Here is a 26,448-nt window from a genome sequence, read left to right on the forward strand (position 1 = left end):
CTGGAACCGAACCCAGGACCTTCTTGCTGCAAGGCAACAGTGCTACCAACTGCGACACCGTGCAGCCCGGTTATTATCCATTTATTGTCCAAGTTTCGACTTCCTGACTGATGTCTTGAGATGTTGCTTCAGTATTTCCACATAATCTTCTTTTCCTCATGATCTTATTATTTGAAAAGCACCAGCTCCTCCTGCAGTAAAACACCCTCACAGCATGATGCCTCCACCCCCAAATGTCACAGTTAGGACGGCGTTCTCATGCTTGCAAGCCTTTTTCTGTCAAATCTAGTATTGTCAGACCACAGGACATGTCATCAAAAATCAAGATGTTTGTCCTGTAAACTGTAATTTCACAGTTTTCTGTTGTTTTAGAGTAATGGCTTCTTCCCCACCGAGTGGCCTTCCAGCCCATTTTGGTACAGGAGCTGTTTCAATGTGGTTAATGACATTGTCTTTCCAGCTTCAGCTTCCATCTTTACAAGGTCTTTTGGGTTTTGTCTGGAGTTGATTTACACATTTACACTAAAACATTTTCAGTATGACTGGACATTCCCATGGTGTTAATATTTATTATTATTATTTGAACAGATGAATAGCACCTCTAGGTATTTGGGAATTATAGCCAGGGATGAACAAAAGTTGTGGTGGTCCACAACTCTCTTCAAGACATATTTTGGATTTTCTTTTTATTAAACACATCCACATCAGAAAGAAAGTAATAAAAAGATTCTGTTTCTTGTTATCATACAAATAATTTTGATAATCCTAACTGGCATAAAACAGGAAAAGTTCTTGTTTCAACTGTATATAAATAGTTTGATCAAGAAAATATTTGAAAAAAGATAATTGGCACATGTTTTAGGTAAGGAAGGAAAGAATTATCCCTGAGTCTTAAAATCCACTCTGAAGGCCTTTGTACAGGATTCCTACCAGGAAGGGCCACAGGGAGAGGAAATAGTGAGTGTTGTCCATGAAGAGGAGGAGCAGGAGGAGGGAGAGAGAGGACGGCTCTCCCTCCCAACACACACACACTTGCTCACAACATTACCGGGCACTCCTTGTCACATAACCTGCATACACATCAGCTCAGCCAGCACTCTGAGAGCAGGATGCCTTCAATGTGGCTGTGGACTCTTTCTGTGGCTGTTCTGACGGGTAAAGAGTTTGTCTTCATGCTGTTTTCTGTCTATGCTCTGTTTATAGATGATCACTGCTTCTGCTGCAATGAATACTGAAACTGAGGCTGTTAAGATGTGTTTATAGTTGTTTATAGTTGACAGAAAATTCTGTTTGAGTGCATTTATTTTAAACATGGCCAAAGCAGCAGTGAAAATGTTTGCTTTCACACTGTATCATGTGCTTTCAGTGGGCGTAGAAATGTTTTGGAGTAGTCGTACAAAATTGTCATTTTTGCACACAGATTGGATTATTTTGGTAGCTTGTTTGCTACTTGAGTATCATTTACTCTAACCTTTTATCTTTATAAATGTTCATCTTTGACTCTTTGACTGCACAGATGTTTCAGAGAGCTGAAAACTGTCTCAGCAGAATAAGATATAGGATAACGTCAGACAAAACTGATCTGTGCTTCATTCTGTAGTTAATTGTCTTTGCCAGTCATTTAGCTCTGTCTTCATGTTCTTCCAGGAAACCTTTTCAGTGCTGTTGCGTATGAGCGGACAGAGAGGAACTGCTCTCTGATGCCACCGGTAAGACTCAGCTGTGACCAATTTTAACACCCCCAACAGTAAACTACACTTTTTCATAAAATTGTCAACAATTAAGTATCAACTTTGCCCTCAGTTGATTCATCCAGCGTTAATGATTACAGAGAATGATAGAGAAGGAGATAATTCAGCAGCTTCCTGGGCTTTAATGAAATGTTTATATCATCTTTCTTCCTGTCTGTGTTTGTTCCAGTATCTTCCCAGCACAGCAGTAAATACTACTCTCCAGCTGCAGGAGCTACGAGAGCGAATGCTTTCCCTGAATATCTCTGCCTACATCATTCCTGGCACAGATGCTCACCTGGTACATCTGCTGTCTGTCATAATTAATACATCTGGGTTTAAGAACCTGGTGTGTGTGTGTGTATATGTGTGGTTTTAATTTACTGCTTGTTTTTCTGTCAGAGTGAGTACATCGCCCCACATGACGCCAGGATGGCCTTTATGACTGGTTTTACAGGCTCTGCAGGTACAATCCTCTCCTCCTCTTCATCCTCCTCCTCATCATGAGTCAACCCCCACATATGAGCTCAGCTTTCATCCCACATCCTCACTAACTCGTTGTTCATTTGTTTTCAACGCTTTCACCCACTGCTTAATTGCATCCTCTCATTCATGGAGCCTGTCCTTACAGAGTAACCTGCCTGCTAATTTCACGAGGTCCATAACAGCGGACAGAATATCTGATCCATGTGTCTTTTCTCAGCTGTTTCATGGGAAAATAAGAGATGGCAGATCAGTAAAGTAGGGTTAACACCAGAACAGACCTCTGTAAAGCTGCACAGAATGTGATGAAAATGACAGCATTTTATTTCAGTGGTCTACTCCCAGTTGGTACCAAAATAAATCTGCACTCCCTGGCCACTTTATTGGGTTTAGCTGCTTTCTATCACAAATTGAAGCATCATTGTTGGTGTCATATAGACACAGATTGGAAACACGTTGCCTGGTCTGATGGGTTTTGATTTCAGCTGCAGCAGTCAGTTGATGGGGTCAAAAACAACTGGCATTGCTTTGTGGCATAAACAACAAGCGTGGACTCATCATGCTTTGTATCAGTGGTTCAGAATGAAGACAGCCTTTGAAATGGTGTGGGGCATATTTACTTGACACACTTTTTGCCCTTATTATCAACTGAGTATTGTTTAAAGGCCACCGTCTACCTGAGTATTGTACAGACTATGTCCATTCATTTATAACCACAGTGTACCCAGCTTCTGATGGCTGCTTCTGGCAGGATAATGCACCATGTTACAGAGCTCAAATCTGTTCTATTTAGTCCAACAATCTCCACAGTTATGAGATCCACTTAACGGATGTGCAGTTGACAGTTCTGCAGCAACTAAGCAATGCTGTCATGTCATTATAGACCAAAACTCGAATAAATATTTCCAACACCTTGTTGAATCCATATAAAGTATTATAAAAAATCCATTATAAAGTAATTTTCCATCCATAAAGATTTAATGCAATTCTGAAGGCCAAAAGAGGGTCCAACCACTAGTAAGGTCTAGTAACATCAAATATAGACGTAGATGAGTGCATCTGCTGTGAGCCTGCAAGAGAGACATTAGAATAGAAAGTAATTTGCCATTTTTGTTTCCAAATATTGTGAATTCATTTTGATCTTTTAAAAAATATATTATCTTATTCTTCCTTTTAGTGTTTTTCTATAATCTGACTGGTATGTTTACTTATATTTAATCAGAGAAGATGGTGGAAAGACGGAGAGAACGTTGAGTTATTCTCTGAACAATGAATAATGAGGGATCCATTCCAACAGTCAAATAAATGAGCACATAAACTTCTATAACAATCACGCAATTATTAATATAGAGATAAGATTAACTTTATCATCCTCCTAGGGCAAAGTTAAATCATTTCAGCGACAGGACAGATTAAAGTGCACCTATAGTAAGGTAATATTAGGAAGGATAAATAAATATTAGAAACAATAATAAATAACCATGAATAAAAAGTGAATAAAATTACAAACAATATAGTAGATAATTCTTAAATATTTACAGACTGTAAAATGCTTTCAAAAAATACATTTGGAAAAACTCTAAAAAAATATATAATTCAATTCAATTCAATTTATTTATATAGCGCCAATTCACAACACATGTCGTCTCAAGGCACTTCACAACAGTCAGGTTCATACATTCCAATTAATCCTAATCATTGAACAGTGCAGTCAGAGTTAGTTATTTATTCAAATTGGATAAAAAGTTTTTCTGTCTAAGGAAACCCAGTAGATTGCATCCAGTCAGTGACTTGCAGCATTCACTCCTCCTGGATGAACATGTAGAGACAGTGGACAGTCACTGACATTGACTTTGCAGCAATCCCTCACACTGAGCATGCATGTAGCGACAGTGGAGAGGAAAAACCCCCTTTTAACAGGAAGAAACCTCCAGCAGAACCAGGCTCAGTGTGAGTGGCCATCTGCCACGACCGACTGGGGGTTTGAGAGAACAGAGCAGAGACACAAAAAGAATACAGAAGCACTGATCCAGGAGTACTTTCTATGGGAAGGAAAAGTAAATGTTAATGGATGTAGCTCCTTTAGTCGTTTCATCTAGAAAGAAGGAACAGATAAACTCTGAGCTAGTTTTCAAGGTTACAGTCTGAAAGAGAGCACATATAATTAGTAACAGTAAAAGCTCAGTCAATTGCCATGTCTAGGAGAAAGAAAGGGTTAAACACTAAAAGACAGGGCTATGTGGATCATCGGTAGAGGGTGAGCATTAAGTTGTTGCCAGCAGAAGCTTGGACGATGCCCCTCTCCAGAAAGTTGTCACAGGTAGACACAGAGTCAGGCCAGGTGTAGCTTCTAGGAAGAAAAAAGAGAGAACAAAGTTAAAAGCTGAAATAAGAGCAAATAATGCAAAGTTGGAGAGTAGTGTGAGAATGTAGCAAAGAGGGTGAAAGTGGTCATTATGTCCTCCAGCAGCCAAAGCCTATAGCAGCATAACTACAGAGATAGCTCAGGATAACCTAAACCACTCTAACTATAAGCTTTATCAAAAAGGAAAGTTTTAAGCTTAGCCTTAAAAGTAGACAGTTTGTCCATCTAGAGCCCACTGATGGTCATTGTTATACTAAAAATCACAGCGATTGGGATACCACTCTCTTTCAGATTGACCATAACCATTGGAAAAGAGAGGGGGCCATACAGGTAGCAGAAATGGAGGGTGTGTTTGCACCTCAACCATAACTGAGCTGGTCCAGGCTAAACCTGACTCCCCCTTACTCCATCCAACAGGGAGGGAAGAAGACGGAGGTAAAAATAAGGAAGATAGCTCAGGATAACCTAAGCCACTCTGACTATAAGCTTCATCAAAAAGGAAAGTTTTAAGCCTAGCCTTAAAAGTAGACATATATAGATATATATACATAAATACAAAACTCTAGACAAGATAAAGTACAATAATCAAAGCACTATGCATAGAATGTAGATGTAAATGAGGTGAATAAGTATTTGCTGTATTGTACATGATGATGTCAGTAGGCACCATTTTTTCTCTGTTTAGTTTTGGTAATTTTACCTACCAAACTAAACATCTTTATACAACAAGGAGATAGCAGTAAAATGCTGCATTTTAATATTAATATGAAATGAATTCATTTGAAACAGATGCAGTATAAGGTCTTTTGTATCGGGGTTAGTATCTGCCTCAGGTAGAGCAGTTCCAGGATGCTAATGTTGTGTTCAGTGAAGAACTGAACTGTCTTGAAGCATTTTGGATGAGAGGTTAAACATCTGCAAGAAAGGTGAAAAGTTAAATCACCTTCTGTTGTCATGACCTGGAACACTAAGAATCTACAACACATTCTTGTGATGGTAAGATGGATCATAAATGGATAGACAGATTGGGGCTCTGTTAGCAGTAATGAGGGCCCTCATCTTGTCTCCCGTCGTAAAATCAAAGCTGAAACTAAAGGCAAAGCTCTCAATTTACGAGTACAGCTACTTTTCTAACCTGACCTATAGTCATAAGATGTGGATCATGACTAAAACAACAATACACCAGATTCAAGCAGCTGAAATAAGCTTCCTTTGTAGGGTGAACAGGCTTACCTTTAGAGATAAGAAAGAACTGGTTATTGTTGCTGGGAACACTGATGTCCATCCTAAACCTATTATCTTCAAAACCCAACTTTAAATGACTAGCAGTCCACAATGAATGGAAGGGTGATTATTACCTCTTCAAAAGATTACAAGCACCTCTGAGTCCTTGGAAGCTATATGCATAAAGAGTTTAGGAGTGGTTTCAAAGTTTTTTACAGTACTGCATAATGTCTGATATTTATAGGTTTTTACATTTTTCCAGGCACTGCTGTTGTCACTCAGACCAAGGCAGCTCTGTGGACGGACAGCCGGTACTGGGTCCAAGCTGAGAGACAGATGGACTGCAACTGGGAGCTGGAAAAAGATGGTATGGATGACTGTACTGTGCCCTGTTGTGATGGCAACGCTGCACGCAGGCATTCCTTTTAAATTATTGTGGGGAGTTTGTTTTTTTTATTTCTGTTTTCAAAAATAGCCTTTTAAACACTCAACATGTCATTACAGGGTTTTTATAATGAAAAAGCACACACAAACAAAGCTTGTTTTCACATGCAAAATAGCTTCTTCAAATTTTTTGGTGTACTTGTTTTTTTTTTTTTTTTTTTTCTTTTTTTTCGAGAGGATAAGGTTCATGAATCTAACAACTTTTCATATTTTGATGAAATATGTTTAAAGAAATAGGTTATGATTAAAATCATGATGGAAACAGAATCACTTAAAAATGTAAAATAAAAATCCTGATAATTTTTTCTTATCCTTGCCACAATAAATGAACCTGTGTTCATTTATTGTTCACCTGTGTAACTGCAGTTACACAAGTGAACGTTTCATGAAGAAGTAATGCTTACACCTAATTAGCATTACTAATGGCTTGCAACCATTAATGCTAAAAGCCATTTAGGATTAATAATTTCTAGTAACCCTGGTTGTCATTAGTTAGTTAGCATTACTACTCGCTGATTACCATTTATGTGAATAAATAATTAGCATTAATTTTGACTAGTCACAATTTATGCTTAGTGCAAGCTAGCACTATTATTGAATAGTTACCATTTATGCTAACACCAAGTCACGTTCATAATGACTAGTCATCATTTATGCCAACAGCTATTTAGCATATATGCTAAAAGATAACTAGCATTATCTAATGGCTAGTCCCCATTTATGCTAATAACTTGTTAGCATTTTTAATGGCTAATCACCATTTATGTTAATGGCAGTTAGCATTGCCACTGGGTAGTTACCATTTATGCTAACAGTAGTTAGTATTCCCGGTTACTAGTTACCATTTCCGCTAACAGACAATTAGCATTACTAACTGTTAGCAACTATTTTTCCTAACAACTAGCTGGCATTGCAAACAGCTAGCTTCACAACCTTGGTGCTCAATTACCACAATGGCCAATTGCTAAACAAAACTTTAAGATGTCTCCTATACAGAGAAACTAGTCACATTGTAGTTGTGAATTTCACCCATTCTTCCATTCGAACTGTCTTCACATTTTGATGGTTCTAGTGGTCCGTTAGGGTTTTCATATCTTTTGTATTGTTTATCACTCATGTAAGTGCTTTTCCTTCCTTACATGTTACAGGAAGGGAGATGGGGACAAGAATGAGTTATGCTTTTATGCTTTTATTATTTTATTAGCAGCATCTGGGGGCTATTCACCAGGTTCCCACTTCCCACTTCCTCTGTTTGTTTATAATCAAGACAAATGAACCCTAACCTTTCTGACCACACACACACACACACACACACGCACACCCTGAATGTTGTTTGAACTGTGTGTGAACCAGCATGTATAAATAAAGAGAGAGGGGGCTAATACTTCGTAGTTTGTATTGCACAGCTACCCTTGCCGCAAGTAAAACTGACTCTGTGTCGTTCCTTACCTCTGAGTTGATTAAATAACACCTAACATGGTCCTTTTAATGATCTCTAATCTCCAGGTTTGTTCATAAATTTTGATTTGGATAAAAGCCATGTGACAGGCTGGCCTTGTCTAGTAGCTTTACTTTCTGTCTCTAAAACCATTTACGACTTTCCTTGTCTGTGTATCTAGGACTATTGTCTTGTTTGGAAATACAGACTTTTTTTTCTTTAAACTCTTTTGGGGTGATGTGTAGAACCATTATTCCTCCAAATACAGTGTGTGCAATGATATCCAAAGAGTTCAGCTTTAGACTATTTCTCCCAGAATTTCACTGGCTTGACCAAATCCTTCATCATGCATTTTCTTCAGGAGTGGAGTCTTGTACTGAGTGTGCATAGAGGCTATTGTGGTTGAGGCCAGTGCTCATAGTTTTCATTGGAAAAGCTGTACCTGCTAGTTACAGGTCTTTCTGAAGCTCTTCTTTGTATGTGGTAATTACTCTTATGAATTTTATCATTGACCCATTATAGACATATATTAGATAATAAAAAATAGTGACTTTTCAGTACTTGTATCAATACTGTATATTATACATGCAGCAAACATTTTGGATTGTGGTTGGTTGGGGATTGGAGGGGACCTTCCAGTTAATACTTCTGAGTACAAATAGAGCTATCACTTCTGTACAAGAGATGTCAGGTGGCTGAGTGATATAACGTGCATTAACAGCACGTAATTTTGCACAGTATTACAAATGTTGTTCAGCAAATTCAAATTAAATTAAATTCAAATTAAATTTAAAAGTGTCTAAGCCTACAGTGCAGGGGTATAATTTGTCATGCATTTTTGGCATGGTTAATTATTTTTAATAAACATCTACTGCAAACAGTAGGGGTTGATTTAATGTACTTTAAATTAATCTGCAGATTTTCATTTTATGATGACTCCTTGTGATAATCTCTATAATTTTATTCATATTTTGTGATGTCATTAATAAATGTTTTCTTTGATGTTTTAGTGTCCATCATGAGTGTGTCAGAGTGGCTCATCTCACAGGTACCACCGGGAGGCAACATCGGCTTTGATCCTTTCCTCTTCTCCCTCAGTAAGTTTTTACCTATTTACCTCAGCTGTTAGACCAATTTAACATCAATAAAGTACCAAGTAGATGGAAAATATTGATAGGGACACCAGACGCCATCTAGACTATTTACTTATTTTCAGACTGTTTACTTAAGATTGATTCTGTTCTGTGGGTGTAATCTTCTGCAATTTGCTCCATTAGAGACCCAGGAAGGCTACGCCATGAGTCTGGAGTCCAGCAATCACATCCTCAAGTCCTTTCCTGTTAACCTGGTCGACCAAGTGTGGAAGGACAGACCTCCTGTCCCACCTGACAATCTGACCCGTCTGCCTGATAGAGTCATACGTAGGTCTTCTTACACTCAGAAAGACACACACACTGCAGCCTAGCAGTCTATCTGTCCATCTGTGAGCTGATAAATACCTGCAAACTGAAAAGAGAGCAATTAGCAGCTTTGCGAACTACCATAAGGAGCCTGTTCATGTTTTTTACGGTTGGCTGGCAGATTGACCACTAACTCACAAGGACTAGAGGAGCCTGTAGATAAGGAAGTTGGTTTAGTGTTGGTCTTATTAGGCTTTATGACTGCAGATTAGAAAAATGGAACAAATAGAGAGCACCATAAACCTAATGGTCTGTACATTTAACTGGAAAAGTCATCCTGTCCATGGTTTTAAGAGCATGTCTGACAGTCAGGATAAGAACAGTTGCTCTTATATTCTTGGCAGACTGGATAGAGTCCATTAAGTAATGAAGAAAAGGAAGATGACTTGAATGTCAAATGAACAAGCACAGAAAAAGCACAACTTTGTTTTTACAATCAGAAGATAAATTATATTCACAAAACGCAACTCAAATAAATAGGATCCAATTGAACCAGTTTACTTTTTCTTTAGCAAACGTTATTTTGGTGATTAATTGGCACACTACAGTGTGTTGCAATAGGAATCGTACTCCTTCAAGGTTTTCACATTTTACAACCACAAACCTCAGTGTATTTATTGGGATTAATCTGAAAAGGAGTAAACTCAAAAGTGTTCCATGAATTTGAAAGAGAGTCCAGAAAACGATGTGGGTTACATTGATAATTGGCGAACATTTTGGGGAAAACCTGATCTGATCTGGAGAGACGGCATCCATCCCACTTTGGATGGAGCAGCTCTTCCTTCTAGGAATCTGGTCGAATTTATTAGTTCTCCAAAACTCTGACAACCCAGGGTTCAGACCAGAAAGCAGGGTTGTAGTTAACACTCCTCTCTGCAGCTTCTGTACTGCTACCCACCCATTACCCTATTAAGACAGTATCTCGCCCAAAATTGAATAGATAAAAAAAAAATCGAAAAGGAAGAAATCAGGAAAATCTCATAAAAATAAACACAACTCAGACTAAAAAGAAAAATAAAACAATTAAATGTGGCCTACTGAACATAAGATCTCTCTCTTCAAAGACTTTGCTAGTTACTGACCTGATTTGTGACAATTAGATTGATTTATTTTGCAACCTGGCTGCAGCAAGAGGATTATGTTACTATAAAAGAGTCAACTCCTACTAATTATTTATTTATTATTTTACTCAAAACATTAACAAGGTTAAGGTTGGAGGGGAGTTCCTGCCTCTAGTGGAGGAGTTTAAGTATCTCGGGGTCTTGTTCACAAGTGAGGGAAGAATGGAGCAGGAGATCGATAGACGGATCGGTGCGGCTGCCACAGTAATGGGGGCACTGTGCCGGTCCGTTGTGGTGAAGAGATAGCTGAGCCGAAAAGCAAAGCTCTCAATTTACCGGTCGGTCTACGTTCCTACCCTCACCTATGGCCATGAACTTTGGGTCATGACCGAAAGAACGAGATCCCGGATACAAGCGGCTGAAATGAGCTTCCTCCGTAGGGTGGCCGGGCACTCCCTTAGAGATAGGGTGAGGAGCTCGGCCATCCGGAAGGGGCTCGGAGTAGAGCCGCTGCTCCTCCACATCGAGAGGAGCCAGTTGAGGTGGCTCGGGCATCTATACCGGATGCCTCCTGGACGCCTTCCTCGGGAGGTGTTCCAGGCACGTCCCACCGGGAGGAGGCCCAGGGGACGGCCCAGGACACGCTGGAGGGACTATGTCTCTCGGCTGGCCTGGGAACGCCTTGGGCTCCCCCCTGGAGGAGCTGGAGGAGGTGTCTGGAGAGAGGGACGTCTGGGCGTCTCTGCTGAGTCTGCTGCCCCCGCGACCCGGTCCCGGATAAGCGGAAGACGACGAGTACGAGTACATTAACAAACCTACCCACCTTTGTCTTCATTCTCTGGACTTTGTGCTGTTATATGGCATTGAGTGTAAAGAAATAACAATATTTTCTCATAACCCTGTCCTGTCTGACCATTTTTTAAGTTTTTTTGAGTTTAATTTTACCTAGTACTCCACACCTGAAAGAAAATGTCATTATAGTAGATCATTATCAGACAATGCTGTAACAATCTTTAAAGAATCTGTTCCACTTTTAATTTCCTCATTATCACAGAAAAACACAGTGTAGGGCAATAATTTTGTTTCTTCCCCTTCACAAATTGATTATCTTGTTCATAGTGTTTCTTCATCATTGCGTGGTGCATTAGACAATGCAGCCCTCTTGAAAAAGAAGGTAATTATTTATAGGAGGCTAGCTCCCTGGTTTAATTCAGAGCTGCGTACTTTAAAGCACAATGTTAGAAAATTGGAGAGAATATGGTGCTCTACACACCTAGAGGATTCCTACTTAATCTGGAAAAATAACCTACTGTTGTATAAAAAGACACTTCGCCAAGCTAAAACATTTCTCATCATTAATAGAAGAGAACAAGAATAATCCTAGGTTTCTCTTTAATACAGTTGCTAAACTTACACAGAGTCATAGCTCTGTTGAGCCATCCATTCCCTTAGCTCTCAGCAGTCATGACTTTATGGGATTCTTCTTAAATAAAATTGATTCTATTAAAAACTAAATCTTTGACATACTCCCGTAGATGATTACTTCATCCTCAGCAAGTGAGACAACATTAGAAGTAACTGTAGAACCTGATCTGTGTTTGGACTGTTTTGATCCTGTGGAGCTTCCTGAGTTATCAAAAATATTAGCTTCATCTAAACCTTCAACTTGTATGTTAGACCCAATCCCAACCAAATTATTTAAGGAAGTGTTCGCTCTGATTACCAGCGCCATTTTAGATATAATTAATCTATCTTTAGTAAATGGATATGTACCACAGGCTTTTAAGTTAGCTGTAATTAAACCTTTACTTAAGAAACCTTCGCTTGATCGAGATGACTTGAAAAATTACAGACCTATATCCAATCTTCCATTCTTATCTAAAATTCTTGAGAAAATAGTTGCTAATCAAATGTGTGAGCATTTACACAGCAATGACCTGTTTGAAGAGTTTCAGTCAGGCTTCAGAGCTCATCATAGCACTGAAACAGCTCTGCTGAAAGTCACTAATGATATTCTTATGGCCTCATATAATGGACTTGTGTCTGTACTTGTCCTGTTAGATCTCAGTGCCGCATTTGATACAGTCGATCACAATATTCTCTTAGAAAGGCTGGAATATGCTGTAGGGATCAGGGGAACAGCGCTAAGCTGGTTTAAATCTTATTTGTCTTACAGATTCCAGTTTGTTCATGTGAATGATAAATCATCTTTAAACTCCAGGGTTAATTGTGGAGTACCACAGGGTTCAGTACTTGATCCAATTCTCTTTACTATATATATATGCTTCCAATAGGTCAAATTATCAGCCAGCATAGGATACATTTTCACTGTTACGCTGATGATACTCAGCTTTACTTATCCATAAATCCTGATGAGCCCAACCAGTTAGATAGACTACAAGCATGTCTTGAAGACATAAAACTTGGATGACTTTAAATTTTCTGCTTCTAAATTCAGACAAGACAGAAGCTATCGTCTTTGGACCGGAGTCTTTAAAAAAGAAACTGCTTAGTCAATCACTTAACCTGGATGGCATTAAATTGACCTCCGGTGATAAAGTAAAAAACCTTGGTGTTATTTTTGACAAGGACATGTCATTTAAATCCCATATTAAACAGGTTTCTAGGATTTCCTTTTTTCACCTCTGCAACATTGCCAAAATTAGAAATATCCTATCCAGGAGTGATGCTGAAAAACTAGTCCATGCATTTGTTACTTCAAGGCTGGACTATTGTAATTCTTTACTATCAGGATGTCCACAAAATGCAGTAAAAAGCCTTCAGCTGATTGAAAATGCTGCAGCAAGAGTTCTGATGAAAATTAAAAAGAGAGATCATATTTCTCCTATTTTAGCTTCCCTTCATTGGCTCCCTGTTAAATTCAGAATAGATTTTAAAATTCTCCTCCTCACATATAGGGCCCTTAATGATCTAGCTCCATCATACATCAGAGATCTGATTGTTCTATATGTTCCTAACAGAGCACTTCATTCTCAGACTGCAGGTTTACTGGTGGTTCCTAGAATCTCTAGAAGTAGAATGGGAGGCAGATCCTTTAGTTATCAGGCTCCTCTCCTGTGGAACCAGCTCCCAGTTTTAGTCCGTGAGGCAGACACCCTGTCTACTTTTAAGGCTAGGCTTAAAACTTTCCTTTTTAATAAAGCTTATAGTTAGAGTGGCTTATGTTATCCTGAGCTATCTCTGTAGTTATGCTGCTATAGGCTTAGGCTGCTGGAGGACATAATGACCACTTTCACTTTCTTCGCAACATTCTCACACTACTCTCCAATTTTGTATTATTTGCTGTTATTTCAGCTTTTAACTTCATGTTCTCTCTCTTTTCTCTTCCTAGAAGCAACATGTGTTGTAAATTGGCACTATATAAATAAACTGAATTGAATTGAATTGAAAAGAGAGTGAAATACTTTGCTCTTCTTTGCAAAACAGCTTTAGCGCAATCAAATTGGATGGACAATATCTGTTTTCAGTGCAGGAATGTTTGAAGAATTGCTAAAGATTCTTAGCTTGATTTAAGTTTAAACTTTGACTGGGCCATTCTAACACATTAATTTGCTTTTATCTAAACCATTCCATTATAATTTCAAGTTGTTTCGCTGTCTCAGGTTTCGTTGCAGTATTGCCCTGTATTTAACTTCATCTATCTTTCAATTAACGCTGATCAACTTCTCTGAACCTATTGAAGAAAAGCATCCTGACAGCATAATGCTGCCACCTCCATGTTTAATTAGGAGAGATGGTGTGTCTGGGGGATATACAGTGCTTAGTTTTCCTCTAAACATAGCATTCACCACATATTTGCTCGTTCCCAGGAAAGCCAGATTTGTGGCATGACTAATTTACCTATCAAAAACTTCTCCAAACTGAACAGTGGATCTTTGTAGCTCCTTTTGACTCTTTCTCCCATTGAGATGTGCAGCCATGTCTTTGTTGGTTTGAAGTTTTGCCATACTCTTTCTATTGCCAGATGATGGATTTAACGGTTCTCTGTGAGATGTTCAAAGCTTCGGATATTGTTTTATTACCTAAACCTGCGGTTACGTCTCCACAACTTCCCGACTGACCTGTCTGATGTGTTCCTTGGTCTTTATGATGCTGTTTGTTCACTCATGTTCTCTAACAATCCACTGAGGCCTTCATAGAGCAGCTAGACTGTGGTTCTTTACAGCATTAACCACTAAGCTGACTTCTCAAAGCCGTTGGCTGCACTGGATTTTATTTAGGAGTATTAGAGTAAAGAGGTCTGAATACACATTTTTATTTATAAACATTTAGAAAACTATGTATAATTTCCCTCATAATTGTGTTTTTGTTGGTTCTATCACATAATACTCAGGTGCAATACATTGATGTTTGGTGATGGTGTGGTGGTACCATCACAAAATGCAAAAAATGGGTCAATGGGTCAATTGCACAAAATTCAATGAGTGTATGCACTTTTACAAGGCACCGTGAACATAAAATGTTTCATCTTTCAGAAAGGACATGGCAGATGAAGGTGGATCAGATACGGAGTCTGATGACGAGCAATCCATACAAGCCCACAGCTCTTCTGCTCTCAGCTCTGGATGAAACAGCCTGTGAGGAAAAAACACCTATGATGATGTTCTAAATAATGAATCCTGATAACAGCTTGAAAAGAAATTATGTTTGTTTTCTTTGTTTAGGGCTCTTTAATTTGCGTGGAAATGACATTCCTTACAATCCCTTCTTCTACTCCTACACACTTCTAACATTAGATGAAATCTGGTCAGGCATTCACTGTTTATGTCTCTTTATTGAACAATCATTTATTTCACCACAAATGCACAAAATACCCTTATAGAAACCGGCTTTCATCGGTATGAGCATGTTGCATTTTGTCTTTCATGGCTTCTACAGGCTGTTTGTCCACACAAACAGAGTGACTGAGGATTTGAAGGAGTACTTGACTGCATCCTGTACCGGACCCCTTTGTGTGCAGCTGAAAAGTTATGGCTCTGTTCGTGAAAATCTGATGACCTATGTGGCTATGCCTGAGGCTAAAGTGTGGATTGGAACAGAATACACGAACTACGCACTTTATGAGATCATAACACCTCAGGTATGCAGATAACGTCTACACGTTCTCTTCACAAGCCTTATAGAAATGTATTTTTATATTAACGACTGTTTGTCTATCTAATTCAGGAGAAACTAATGACTTCCTCCTATTCTCCTGTGTTAACAACTAAAGCTGTAAAAGACGAGACTGAGGAACGAATACTGAGGGAAGCTCATGTGCGTCCCAAACACAGATAGAAGTTGTACAAATTTTACTGACATGATACCAACTTGAATAAAAATGTTAACACAAAACATAAATTTCGTTTAGGTGAGGGATGCAGTTGCTGTTATCCAGCTGCTGATGTGGCTGGAGAAGGCCGTCCCACAGGGGAATCTGACCGAGCTGAAGGCAGCAGAATATGTCAATAACTGTCGCAGGTGGGTCCACAAATCCAGTTACAACCAGATGTTTACATATGCTTTATAAAAAAAAAGTCAAAACTATTTTTTATTCCTCTCTGAGATTAAATCAGTGAAAACTTTGCCTTTTTTAGGTTAGTTTCTTTTGTGACATCATGAAAAATATTAAAACAAATTAGAAAAATTTCAGAAAGAGATTTATGCACCACAACACGTCCAATTCCTCATTGAGTATAATTAAAAAATACCCTAAGTCGCCATGTTTATCTGTTCAAACAATTATATGCAAGCATAGACACCATAATAATGTTCAGTCATCATACTGTTCAGAAAGGAGGCTGGTTCTGTGTCCCAGAGATGAAGGTGTTTGGGTATGAGATCAACCCCAGAAGAAAAGCCACAGACCTCATGAAGATGCTGACGTAAGCTGTGAGTCCTGTACCAAGATGGGCTGAAAGGCCACTCAGAGGGGAAGAAGCCATTACACCAAAATCAACATAAAAAGCCAGATTACTGTTTGCAAACTCACTCAGGGACAAATATCTTGTTTATTGGAGAGATATCCTGCGGTCTGATGAAACTAATAGTATTTAGTCATAATGGCCATTGTTACATTTGGAGGACACAAGCTTGCAAAGCCTAAGAACACCAACTGCGAGGCATGGGGGTGGCAGCATCATGTTGTGTGGCTGTTTTGCTGCAAGAGGGACTGGTGCACTTCACAAACTGACACTGTGAGGAAATAATATTATTAGCAAATATTGAAGCAACATCTGAAGACATAGTTTAGATGTAGTTAAGGCTTGGGCACAAATTGTTCTTCCAAATGAACAACGAACTTAACATACAGCTAATTTATCTATAAAGTGCCTTAAGGACAACAAAGTCGATGTTACTGAGTGACCATCACAATGTCCTGATTTCAGTTACATAGAAAGTTAACGGATAAAGCTGAAAAGATCCATGTGAGCAAGTTAGCCCACAAACCTGACCCAGCTACACCAGTTTTGTCAAGAGGACTGGGCCAAATCTTCCAGGAAACTATTGTGAGAAGCTAGAGGAGGAAAAGCAATTCTATGAAATGCCGAGGAAATGTATGTAAACTTCTGAACTTGATGAAAGGGAAAAAAAAGTTGGTAACCCTAACTGACCAAAACAGAAAAGGTTTAGTCTAATTTAATGTCAGACTAAACCTTCTAAATGTTCTTCTTATACACTGTATGTAAACACCTGGTTTCAACTGTGAATACACAAGGCTGCAGAGAACTAACATGAGAGAATTTAAGTACACCCTTTCATCAAACTTTTTGACAGGTGGGTGGGACTTCCGGTGAGGGCGGGATTTCCGGTGGGGGGCATATGGGCGCCATGTGGTTGCCACGTGGGCAGGAGGTCACGTGGTCAAGCAGGTGGTGTGTCCAAGGGGGGCGTAACAGTGGATGCTGATTGGTTGTCGTCATTAGGGGCAATACCTTAAATGAGTCAATTAAAACACAGGGGTGTGTTTGTTATAAATAGAACAAGACAAATATGGTATTATCGGAAACTGTTTGGCATCAGCACCAATTAAAAATAGAGGGGGTGTGTTTGTAAGCATCGTTAAACCTTGAATAACCCAATGAAAACAATAGGGCGTGCCTTAGTGTTTACTTTAAATACAGAGATAAAACTCTGCACTTTACATGCAGCATTCGTTGGAAAAAAAAAGGACACCCGTTCAACAATGGCTAGAGTTAAGAGAGTTTATCGTCAAGCGGAGGAGAAACGCAACGCGTGCCAAGATGATGATGATGAACAAGCAACTGCATCATATACTTCCTCAACGGAGATACCTATCGGAATTCCCGTCGTGACATACTCTACCGATGATGAGGATCCAAAATCAACTTCAACAACCATGGTTGAAAATCAGACCTCGGTTCGGCCAAGAGGTATGTCAGTTCTGTGCGAAACCCCAGTGACCGTCTACCAGTATTCATCCCGTGAATTGAATGCTCCTAAGAAATCAACATACTACATCTGCAGGGTACAAAGACCCCCGTTCAAGACTCTGCAGGAAGAATGGTCTTTGGAGCCATATGGCCTGGTTGGCAGCTGGGGTTATATTTTCATGTATGAAATAGGAGAGCTTTGCCTGTATCAATTGGATCAAGACGAGGTATTTAATGGATCACTGGCTCTGTGTACACTCACCCACAGCGACTGGGCTGTGTTAAAGCTTGCAATCCCGCACCTTAATGATAGCCCTGAAACAGTCTCAAGGCAGGAGAGGGAGAAAGAAGAAGAAGAAGAAGAAGAAAATGAACTGTCTCCTCGACCTGTAAAACGGGCGAGAATGTTTCATATACCATCCGATGTTGAAATAGCTGAGAGAGAACCTCTCTTTAGCGCAGTGTGGGGGTCAAAAACCACAGCAAATGGCCGCTGGTCTTTTCGGGCAAGCAGACGCAGGAACAACCGGACGAGTCCCTCAGATCTGTTTGTGTTGGAGGCTTTCAATCAGGACTGCGGCGTATTCAAGACAATGCTGGCTCTGCCGTTTGAAGCTTGGGCAGAGAAGATGAGTGAAATTGGACATCGTCTTTCCGACCTTTTCCAAAAGTCACGAAGTTGGATCGATGTCATGTCAGTGAAAAAAACGCTGACGTTTCCTGTTTTACGTTTAGAACGAACCCTCTTCTGAGGACACGCCCCTTCCTATGATATATATACGGGGGGATAACTGCAAGCTCACAGACACTGAGAATCGTATCATGAGAATGAGTGGACCGACACCATACAGGGATCTCTACAACCACCGAGCAGAGATCCACTTCTCTCCTGAGCACGATGAAAGCTTCAACATTGGACCATATCATCCGCCTTCCCCTGACCTCTTCTCACCATCCACCTCAACATCCTCATTCTCAGAAAACCACTACAGTCCTGCATCACCTACAGGATACAACATGAAATATCCACCGCTTTCTCCAGACCTCTGCTCACCATCACCGCTATTCATGGCTGAGTCTGTAGACGCGAATGTCCTGCCTGAAGACATGAAGGTGGTCGTGGAGGAGGAGGTAGCCACCGGCTACTCACCCTCTACCGAAGCCCCTACACAAACCCTGGAACCGATGGAGGACCCTCAGCCTTCAGCAGAGGATGAGAGTAACCAGGAGGACGAAATTGACGGTTGGTTCTCAACCACCCTCATCAATACGGTGAAAACAGCGATACTTCATTTATTCAACATAACCTCTTTGAACTATCTCAGAGAAACCTGCTATGGATGTATAACGAACCACCCAAGCCAGCGTCAACACCATTGCCTGGAGGTACTGGGGGAGGATTATTACCAAGTCAACTTTCAACGCATCGTACGACGACTCGTAACCCCCAAACTCATTCCTGCTATTCAGAATCTTCTGGTACTTCGAAGCATACAAGCGGATGACTTCAGAGTTAAGACGATTGCCAAGACGGTTTTATATGAACTGAAATCGGTACAAGGCATCCACAGTGCAATAGCGCACGTTTATGATCGCATGGTCGATGAGAAACATCTCAAACAACTTAACTCTGTTTCAGAGTGCTATGGACTGACAAACTGATCTCACATGTTTGATGACTTGTTGTTGTATCATTTTTTTTTTTTTTAGTATTCCAGTACTTTAGTTAATCTGCATTATATGATTTTTCTTCTTTTTTCTTTTTTACTATTAAATACAATTAAAGTAGGAACATAGTAACCTTTCCCAAAAAGTGTTGTTTAAAAAAAGCTAGTAGTGTTTGAATTCATCTGCATTTTATCTGATTTTGTTTTCTGGTTGTTTTTTGTTTATATTAAATAAAAAATAAAAAGAAAATAAGGATACAACAACAAGTCATCAAACATGTGAGATCAGTTTGTCAGTCCATAGCACTCTGAAACAGAGTTAAGTTGTTTGAGATGTTTCTCATCGACCATGCGATCATAAACGTGCGCTATTGCACTGTGGATGCCTTGTACCGATTTCAGTTCATATAAAACCGTCTTGGCAATCGTCTTAACTCTGAAGTCATCCGCTTGTATGCTTCGAAGTACCAGAAGATTCTGAATAGCAGGAATGAGTTTGGGGGTTACGAGTCGTCGTACGATGCGTTGAAAGTTGACTTGGTAATAATCCTCCCCCAGTACCTCCAGGCAATGGTGTTGACGCTGGCTTGGGTGGTTCGTTATACATCCATAGCAGGTTTCTCTGAGATAGTTCAAAGAGGTTATGTTGAATAAATGAAGTATCGCTGTTTTCACCGTATTGATGAGGGTGGTTGAGAACCAACCGTCAATTTCGTCCTCCTGGTTACTCTCATCCTCTGCTGAAGGCTGAGGGTCCTCCATCGGTTCCAGGGTTTGTGTAGGGGCTTCGGTAGAGGGTGAGTAGCCGGTGGCTACCTCCTCCTCCACGACCACCTTCATGTCTTCAGGCAGGACATTCGCGTCTACAGACTCAGCCATGAATAGCGGTGATGGTGAGCAGAGGTCTGGAGAAAGCGGTGGATATTTCATGTTGTATCTTGTAGGTGATGCAGGACTGTAGTGGTTTTCTGAGAATGAGGATGTTGAGGTGGATGGTGAGAAGAGGTCAGGGGAAGGCGGATGATATGGTCCAATGTTGAAGCTTTCATCGTGCTCAGGAGAGAAGTGGATCTCTGCTCGGTGGTTGTAGAGATCCCTGTATGGTGTCGGTCCACTCATTCTCATGATACGATTCTCAGTGTCTGTGAGCTTGCAGTTATCCCCCCATATATATATCATAGGAAGGGGCGTGTCCTCAGAAGAGGGTTCGTTCTAAACGTAAAACAGGAAACGTCAGCGTTTTTTTCACTGACATGACATCGATCCAACTTCGTGACTTTTGGAAAAGGTCGGAAAGACGATGTCCAATTTCACTCATCTTCTCTGCCCAAGCTTCAAACGGCAGAGCCAGCATTGTCTTGAATACGCCGCAGTCCTGATTGAAAGCCTCCAACACAAACAGATCTGAGGGACTCGTCCGGTTGTTCCTGCGTCTGCTTGCCCGAAAAGACCAGCGGCCATTTGCTGTGGTTTTTGACCCCCACACTGCGCTAAAGAGAGGTTCTCTCTCAGCTATTTCAACATCGGATGGTATATGAAACATTCTCGCCCGTTTTACAGGTCGAGGAGACAGTTCATTTTCTTCTTCTTCTTCTTCTTCTTTCTCCCTCTCCTGCCTTGAGACTGTTTCAGGGCTATCATTAAGGTGCGGGATTGCAAGCTTTAACACAGCCCAGTCGCTGTGGGTGAGTGTACACAGAGCCAGTGATCCATTAAATACCTCGTCTTGATCCAATTGATACAGGCAAAGCTCTCCTATTTCATACATGAAAATATAACCCCAGCTGCCAACCAGGCCATATGGCTCCAAAGACCATTCTTCCTGCAGAGTCTTGAACGGGGGTCTTTGTACCCTGCAGATGTAGTATGTTGATTTCTTAGGAGCATTCAATTCACGGGATGAATACTGGTAGACGGTCACTGGGGTTTCGCACAGAACTGACATACCTCTTGGCCGAACCGAGGTCTGATTTTCAACCATGGTTGTTGAAGTTGATTTTGGATCCTCATCATCGGTAGAGTATGTCACGACGGGAATTCCGATAGGTATCTCCGTTGAGGAAGTATATGATGCAGTTGCTTGTTCATCATCATCATCTTGGCACGCGTTGCGTTTCTCCTCCGCTTGACGATAAACTCTCTTAACTCTAGCCATTGTTGAACGGGTGTCCTTTTTTTTTCCAACGAATGCTGCATGTAAAGTGCAGAGTTTTATCTCTGTATTTAAAGTAAACACTAAGGCACGCCCTATTGTTTTCATTGGGTTATTCAAGGTTTAACGATGCTTACAAACACACCCCCTCTATTTTTAATTGGTGCTGATGCCAAACAGTTTCCGATAATACCATATTTGTCTTGTTCTATTTATAACAAACACACCCCTGTGTTTTAATTGACTCATTTAAGGTATTGCCCCTAATGACGACAACCAATCAGCATCCACTGTTACGCCCCCCTTGGACACACCACCTGCTTGACCACGTGACCTCCTGCCCACGTGGCAACCACATGGCGCCCATATGCCCCCCACCGGAAATCCCGCCCTCACCGGAAGTCCCACCCACCTGTCAAAAAGTTTGATGAAAGGGTGTACTTAAATTCTCTAACATGCACCACTTTGCTCTATAGTATTAATAAAGTATTTACATAAACAGTTTCTTTGGAGTTAGATGTCACAGCTAATATTAATGTTGCAGCAAACAAAAGGACAACAGAGGCCCGAGCTTTGAAACGATCTCTGCAAGTGGACCAAATGCTGCTCTTGCCCACTACAGGTGAGACGAACTCATGTCATCCTCTTTTTGATGATCCTTGTAATACACTGAGAAATTTACAAGTCTGCAGTGTTTGATAAATTACACTATAGTGGCACTGTTGGCCAGGAATGAGACTGAAAAACATCAGGTCCAAGTAAAAGTGTCCCTTGCACTTGACCACATGTTGTCACATTAGAACCAGAAACCTCTATATATATATTATTGGTAATTTATGTGATGGACCATCACAATATCAGGCATAACTGTGAAGTTGAAGGAAAATTACACATGGCATGTATCAATATTTAACCTCATTTTTTCTCACATCCCTAAATAAAATTAATTGCTGCCTTTACAGGTTACCCAAAGACTATATACATAGAGTCTCAGCTTAAATAGAGCTGTCCAGTAAAGGCCTCAGAGGTTTGTTAGAGAACATCAGTGAACAAACGCATAATTAAGACCAAGGAACCAAGGAAGCTGTGGAGAAGGTAATCATCAATCTATCACCAAAAATGGAAATAGTACGGCACAACTGAAAACCTATTAAGACATGGACCATAAGGAGAGCATAAATCAGGCAAACACCCAATAGTCCCATGGTAACTCTGTAGGAGCTGCAGAAAGCCAAAGCTCAGGTAAGGAGAATCTGTTCACAAAAGAACTATTAGTCCTGTGGCAAGGAGAAATCCATTGTTGAAAGACATCCATTAAAACTCCCATTAACAGTTTGCTACAAGCCAAGTATAGAACACAGCAAACATGTGAAAAAAGGGGCTCTGGTCAGATGAGACAGAAACTGGACCTTTTGCCTGAAAAACACCAACTGTGGCAGGAAACCACCAACACTTCACATCCCCACTGTGAAGCATAATGGAGGCAGCATCATGTTGTGGGGACAGGAAGTTGATATGAGTTGATAGGGAGGTGTAAATACTTGGATAAAAATCCTTAATAGAGCTAGAAAGGGACTCAAGACCAGATCAAGGTTCGCCCTCCAGTGGGACATTTAACCCTAAACATACAGCAAAGATTTATGTGGTACTGATAATCTGTCCTAGGGCTTGAAAATTGATGTTCACAGATGCTCTCTGTCCAATCTGCTTAAGCTTAAGCTATTTTACAAAGAAGATGTGCATAACTTGCAGACACAATGCCACATTGCTGCAAACTGTGGTTCTACAAATTTAATTTATTCGTTAAAAAAAAATTTTAAGTTAAAAAATATAAATCATTTTCCTTCCACTTCACAATTATGCACTACTTGTATATCATATGAATACTACTAAAATACCTTGAAGTCTGTGGTTGCAACATGAAAAACCTCATTCCTTTTAGTTGACAAGGTAAGTTCACGCTTAAATGTTGTTTGAGGACACCATGGACGCTGTTTGCCACAAGTCTGTCAGGAATAGGATCAAACACGTTGTCTCAGTGCTGAATTTACCTTGTCTGTTAAACCGCCTGAAAGTATAACTGACGATTAACCAACTGCTCCGGTGTCTAAAAATAAAAAAAATCGAAAGTTTCTTAAGTTATTCTTTTAATTGTTCTGTTTAGAACTTGACATGTTAATGTTTAAGACATTCTAGAGAAAACAATGAGCTCTGATGTATTTTCCTTTTGTTAAAACATTTTTATGAGGTCTTAACAGTAAACACTATCAGTGTATTGCCAGTATCATTTCCTGTTTTGTTTTTGCCCTGCAGCCCATCAGAAGAAACCAGCAGGAGGCTGACAGTTGATGAGATGTACTTGGTTGATTCCGGTGGCCAGTATCTGTGAGTAAAAGCACTCTCTTCCAGTTTCACTTCGGGTCTCGTGTGCTCAAAATGACTCACGCTGTTTCTCACTACTCCTAGAGACGGGACCACTGACATCACTCGCACGGTTCACTGGGGGACACCCACAGATATGCAAAAGGTGACATTTACATTAAATAGATTTTTATCCTAAGTCATGCACTTAATCACACTTTTTAAACATACTTTCCAAATGTTTATTCACAGGAGGCTTTCACTCGAGTGCTCATGGGGAACATTGAAATATCGCAAACTGTTTTTCCCTCTGGAACAAGTGGTGAGCAGAAAACAATGAAGCACATCATGAGTTAGATTTACACTTTTCCATCCCTGAAATGTGTCTTTGTGTCACCACTAGAGAGCTCTCTTCCTCCACACCATGATTGCCTTCATGTTTCTGCTGCAGAATGTTCGTTTTGATGTCTGAAAGAGGCCTTTTGTGTCCCAACAGGTGTGCGGATAGAGATGCTGGGCCGCCGGGCTCTGTGGGAGGTGGGCCTGAACTATGGCCACGGAACCGGTCACGGGGTGGGAAACTACTTTGGAGTTCATGAATGTATGGCAATACATTAGTTGTTTTTAATAAATTTAAAAGATGTGTTGCTGCGGAGAAACAGAAATACTGATTCATGAAAGCATTGCAAAGTTAAGTACCAATGCAGAGAGAGGTTGCATTAAGCTGAAGTTTGCATAGCTGAAGGTTCAGGTGAGCATTAGAAAACAGGCCAACATTGCACATGTGAGATCAAACGGTTCATTTTGCAATACTAGCACTTGTCATGTGGTTACATCACTGAATGCCCACATCAGCTAAAGTGAATAAGCCACAGTAGGTGGTAGGAAAGGAGTTTATTACAGTGCTGTGAAAACATATTTACCTTTTTACCAGTTTCTTCTGCTTTTACTTACGTTGATAAATATTTTAAATAATCAAACCAATTTTATTATAACACAAAGATAACCAGAGTAAATACAAAATGCAGCTGTGAAATAAAGACTTCATTATTAAGAGAAAAAGGGATTTAAACCAACCTGCCCCTATGTGAAAAACTGTCCCATAAATCTAAAAACTCAGCGTGTCACAGTAACAACAGCCAGGAATTATTTGCGATAACTGGCTACGAATCTTTTAACTCAGAGAAACTTTGGCTCACTCTTCCTTGCAGATTTGTTTTATTTACCAACAATGGAGGATTTTCAAACATGAGCAACCTGTTAGTTCTGTATATAATCTTAATTGGATTTCAGCCGAGACTTTGACTATACCATTCTACAACCTTTATTTTTTGTTTTTTCTGATTTTATGGAGTCATTCAGAGGTGGACTTGCTGGTCTGCTTCCATTAGTTGTCCTGCTGCATAACCAAGTTTGCTTGAACTTAAGGTCAAGAAATGACATCTGGAGAATGAAAGGTCTGGAGGATTGTTAAGATGTTTGTTTGGTAAATGTGAGACGGGTCTTTGTGTTTTTTTTGGTCTGCAGCGGTTTTCACCTTGGAGCTCTTCCATGGAGGCCATTTTTGCCCATTCTCTTTCTTGCTGTTGACTGACCTTATCTGAGGAGATTGAGGCCTGCAGTGCATGGATGTTATTTTTTGACCACCTGAATGAGTTGTTGATGCATTGGTAAAGTAATTTTGGTTAATCAGACACTTCCCGGGAAGGATCATCACTGCTCTTTGTGTTCTACTTCTGTGGATAATGTCTCTCACTGTGTTTTACTGGACTCCCAACACCTTAGAAATGGGTTTGTTACACTTTCCAGATTGAAAGACATCAATCTACTTGTTAAATATTTGACTGGAACTTTGTCTTTGATTTACACCCAACACTATCACAAAAAACACATACATAATCTGTGGTCATCACACATTATTTTAGAAATAAGGAAAACATTGTCAAATATGCCTAGGATAAAAATAGCTAAAAATATATAATAAGTTCAATGATTTACTGCGGCAACATGTATGTTGTAAGGTCATCATCCTTACATTCTCATGTAGGATATAAAAACAATAAATGTAATAATAAAACAGTAAGTTACATTTCTTAGAGGGTAACCCTTTCAGCATTCACTGTTTTAACTGCATTTGGCACAAAGGAATACTTACTTATGTTTCTAGTTGATGCTGGTATTCTATAATATCTTCCTGAAGATAATAGCACAAATCTATGTGCACTTGTTTCCCCAGTGTTCTTGAAGTTATTTAGATTTGGGTAAGAGGTGTCACTTTAAGCCTACTTCATGTCATCAGACAGGTCCTGTTTAATGGAGGTCTTCATCCTAAACATCTGGCAGTAATCCAACCAGTAGCTGGGCTAGTAAAATTTAATTCGGCTGTTCGAAAAATGTGGTCAATCGCAGTTAATTAATTAATTTACAATCTGTTTCTTTATTTACTCAGGTTATCTTAATCTGGTATTAAACGTTCTCTGATGATCTGAAAGATTTCAATGTAACAAAAAGAAAAACAATGAAACAATCTGAAAGAAGGCAAATGCTGTTTTGTAGCACTGTATGGCTAATTATTTTTGAACGAAATTTACAGGTTTGTTTATAATCGCCAGTCATAAAATTATAATTTTTAAACATACTGGTAAGAGAAGATATAAAAAATATTTTAA

At 39.8% G+C, this 26,448-nt stretch overlaps 1 protein-coding gene across 1 annotated transcript in view; it reads left to right on the top strand.

Moving 5' to 3' along the window:
• The first annotated feature begins 1,033 nt into the window (after window positions 1-1,033).
• The window catches only part of xpnpep2 (X-prolyl aminopeptidase (aminopeptidase P) 2, membrane-bound), a 30,198-nt gene continuing 4,783 nt past the window's right edge, over window positions 1,034-26,448 (top strand). Inside the window, exons 1-17 of the mRNA XM_047354521.1 lie at window positions 1,034-1,155; window positions 1,648-1,709; window positions 1,921-2,031; window positions 2,133-2,196; window positions 6,065-6,169; window positions 8,695-8,781; window positions 8,962-9,105; window positions 14,702-14,803; window positions 14,891-14,972; window positions 15,105-15,306; window positions 15,393-15,482; window positions 15,577-15,686; window positions 21,963-22,040; window positions 23,732-23,803; window positions 23,885-23,945; window positions 24,032-24,101; window positions 24,276-24,380. Coding sequence (XP_047210477.1) covers window positions 1,110-1,155; window positions 1,648-1,709; window positions 1,921-2,031; window positions 2,133-2,196; window positions 6,065-6,169; window positions 8,695-8,781; window positions 8,962-9,105; window positions 14,702-14,803; window positions 14,891-14,972; window positions 15,105-15,306; window positions 15,393-15,482; window positions 15,577-15,686; window positions 21,963-22,040; window positions 23,732-23,803; window positions 23,885-23,945; window positions 24,032-24,101; window positions 24,276-24,380 — 1,591 coding nt within the window. The 5' untranslated portion in view covers window positions 1,034-1,109. The remainder of the gene's footprint in view (window positions 1,156-1,647; window positions 1,710-1,920; window positions 2,032-2,132; window positions 2,197-6,064; window positions 6,170-8,694; window positions 8,782-8,961; window positions 9,106-14,701; window positions 14,804-14,890; window positions 14,973-15,104; window positions 15,307-15,392; window positions 15,483-15,576; window positions 15,687-21,962; window positions 22,041-23,731; window positions 23,804-23,884; window positions 23,946-24,031; window positions 24,102-24,275; window positions 24,381-26,448) is intronic.

This window comes from Girardinichthys multiradiatus, chromosome 23, assembly GCF_021462225.1.
Source record: "Girardinichthys multiradiatus isolate DD_20200921_A chromosome 23, DD_fGirMul_XY1, whole genome shotgun sequence".
NCBI lineage: Eukaryota > Metazoa > Chordata > Actinopteri > Cyprinodontiformes > Goodeidae > Girardinichthys > Girardinichthys multiradiatus.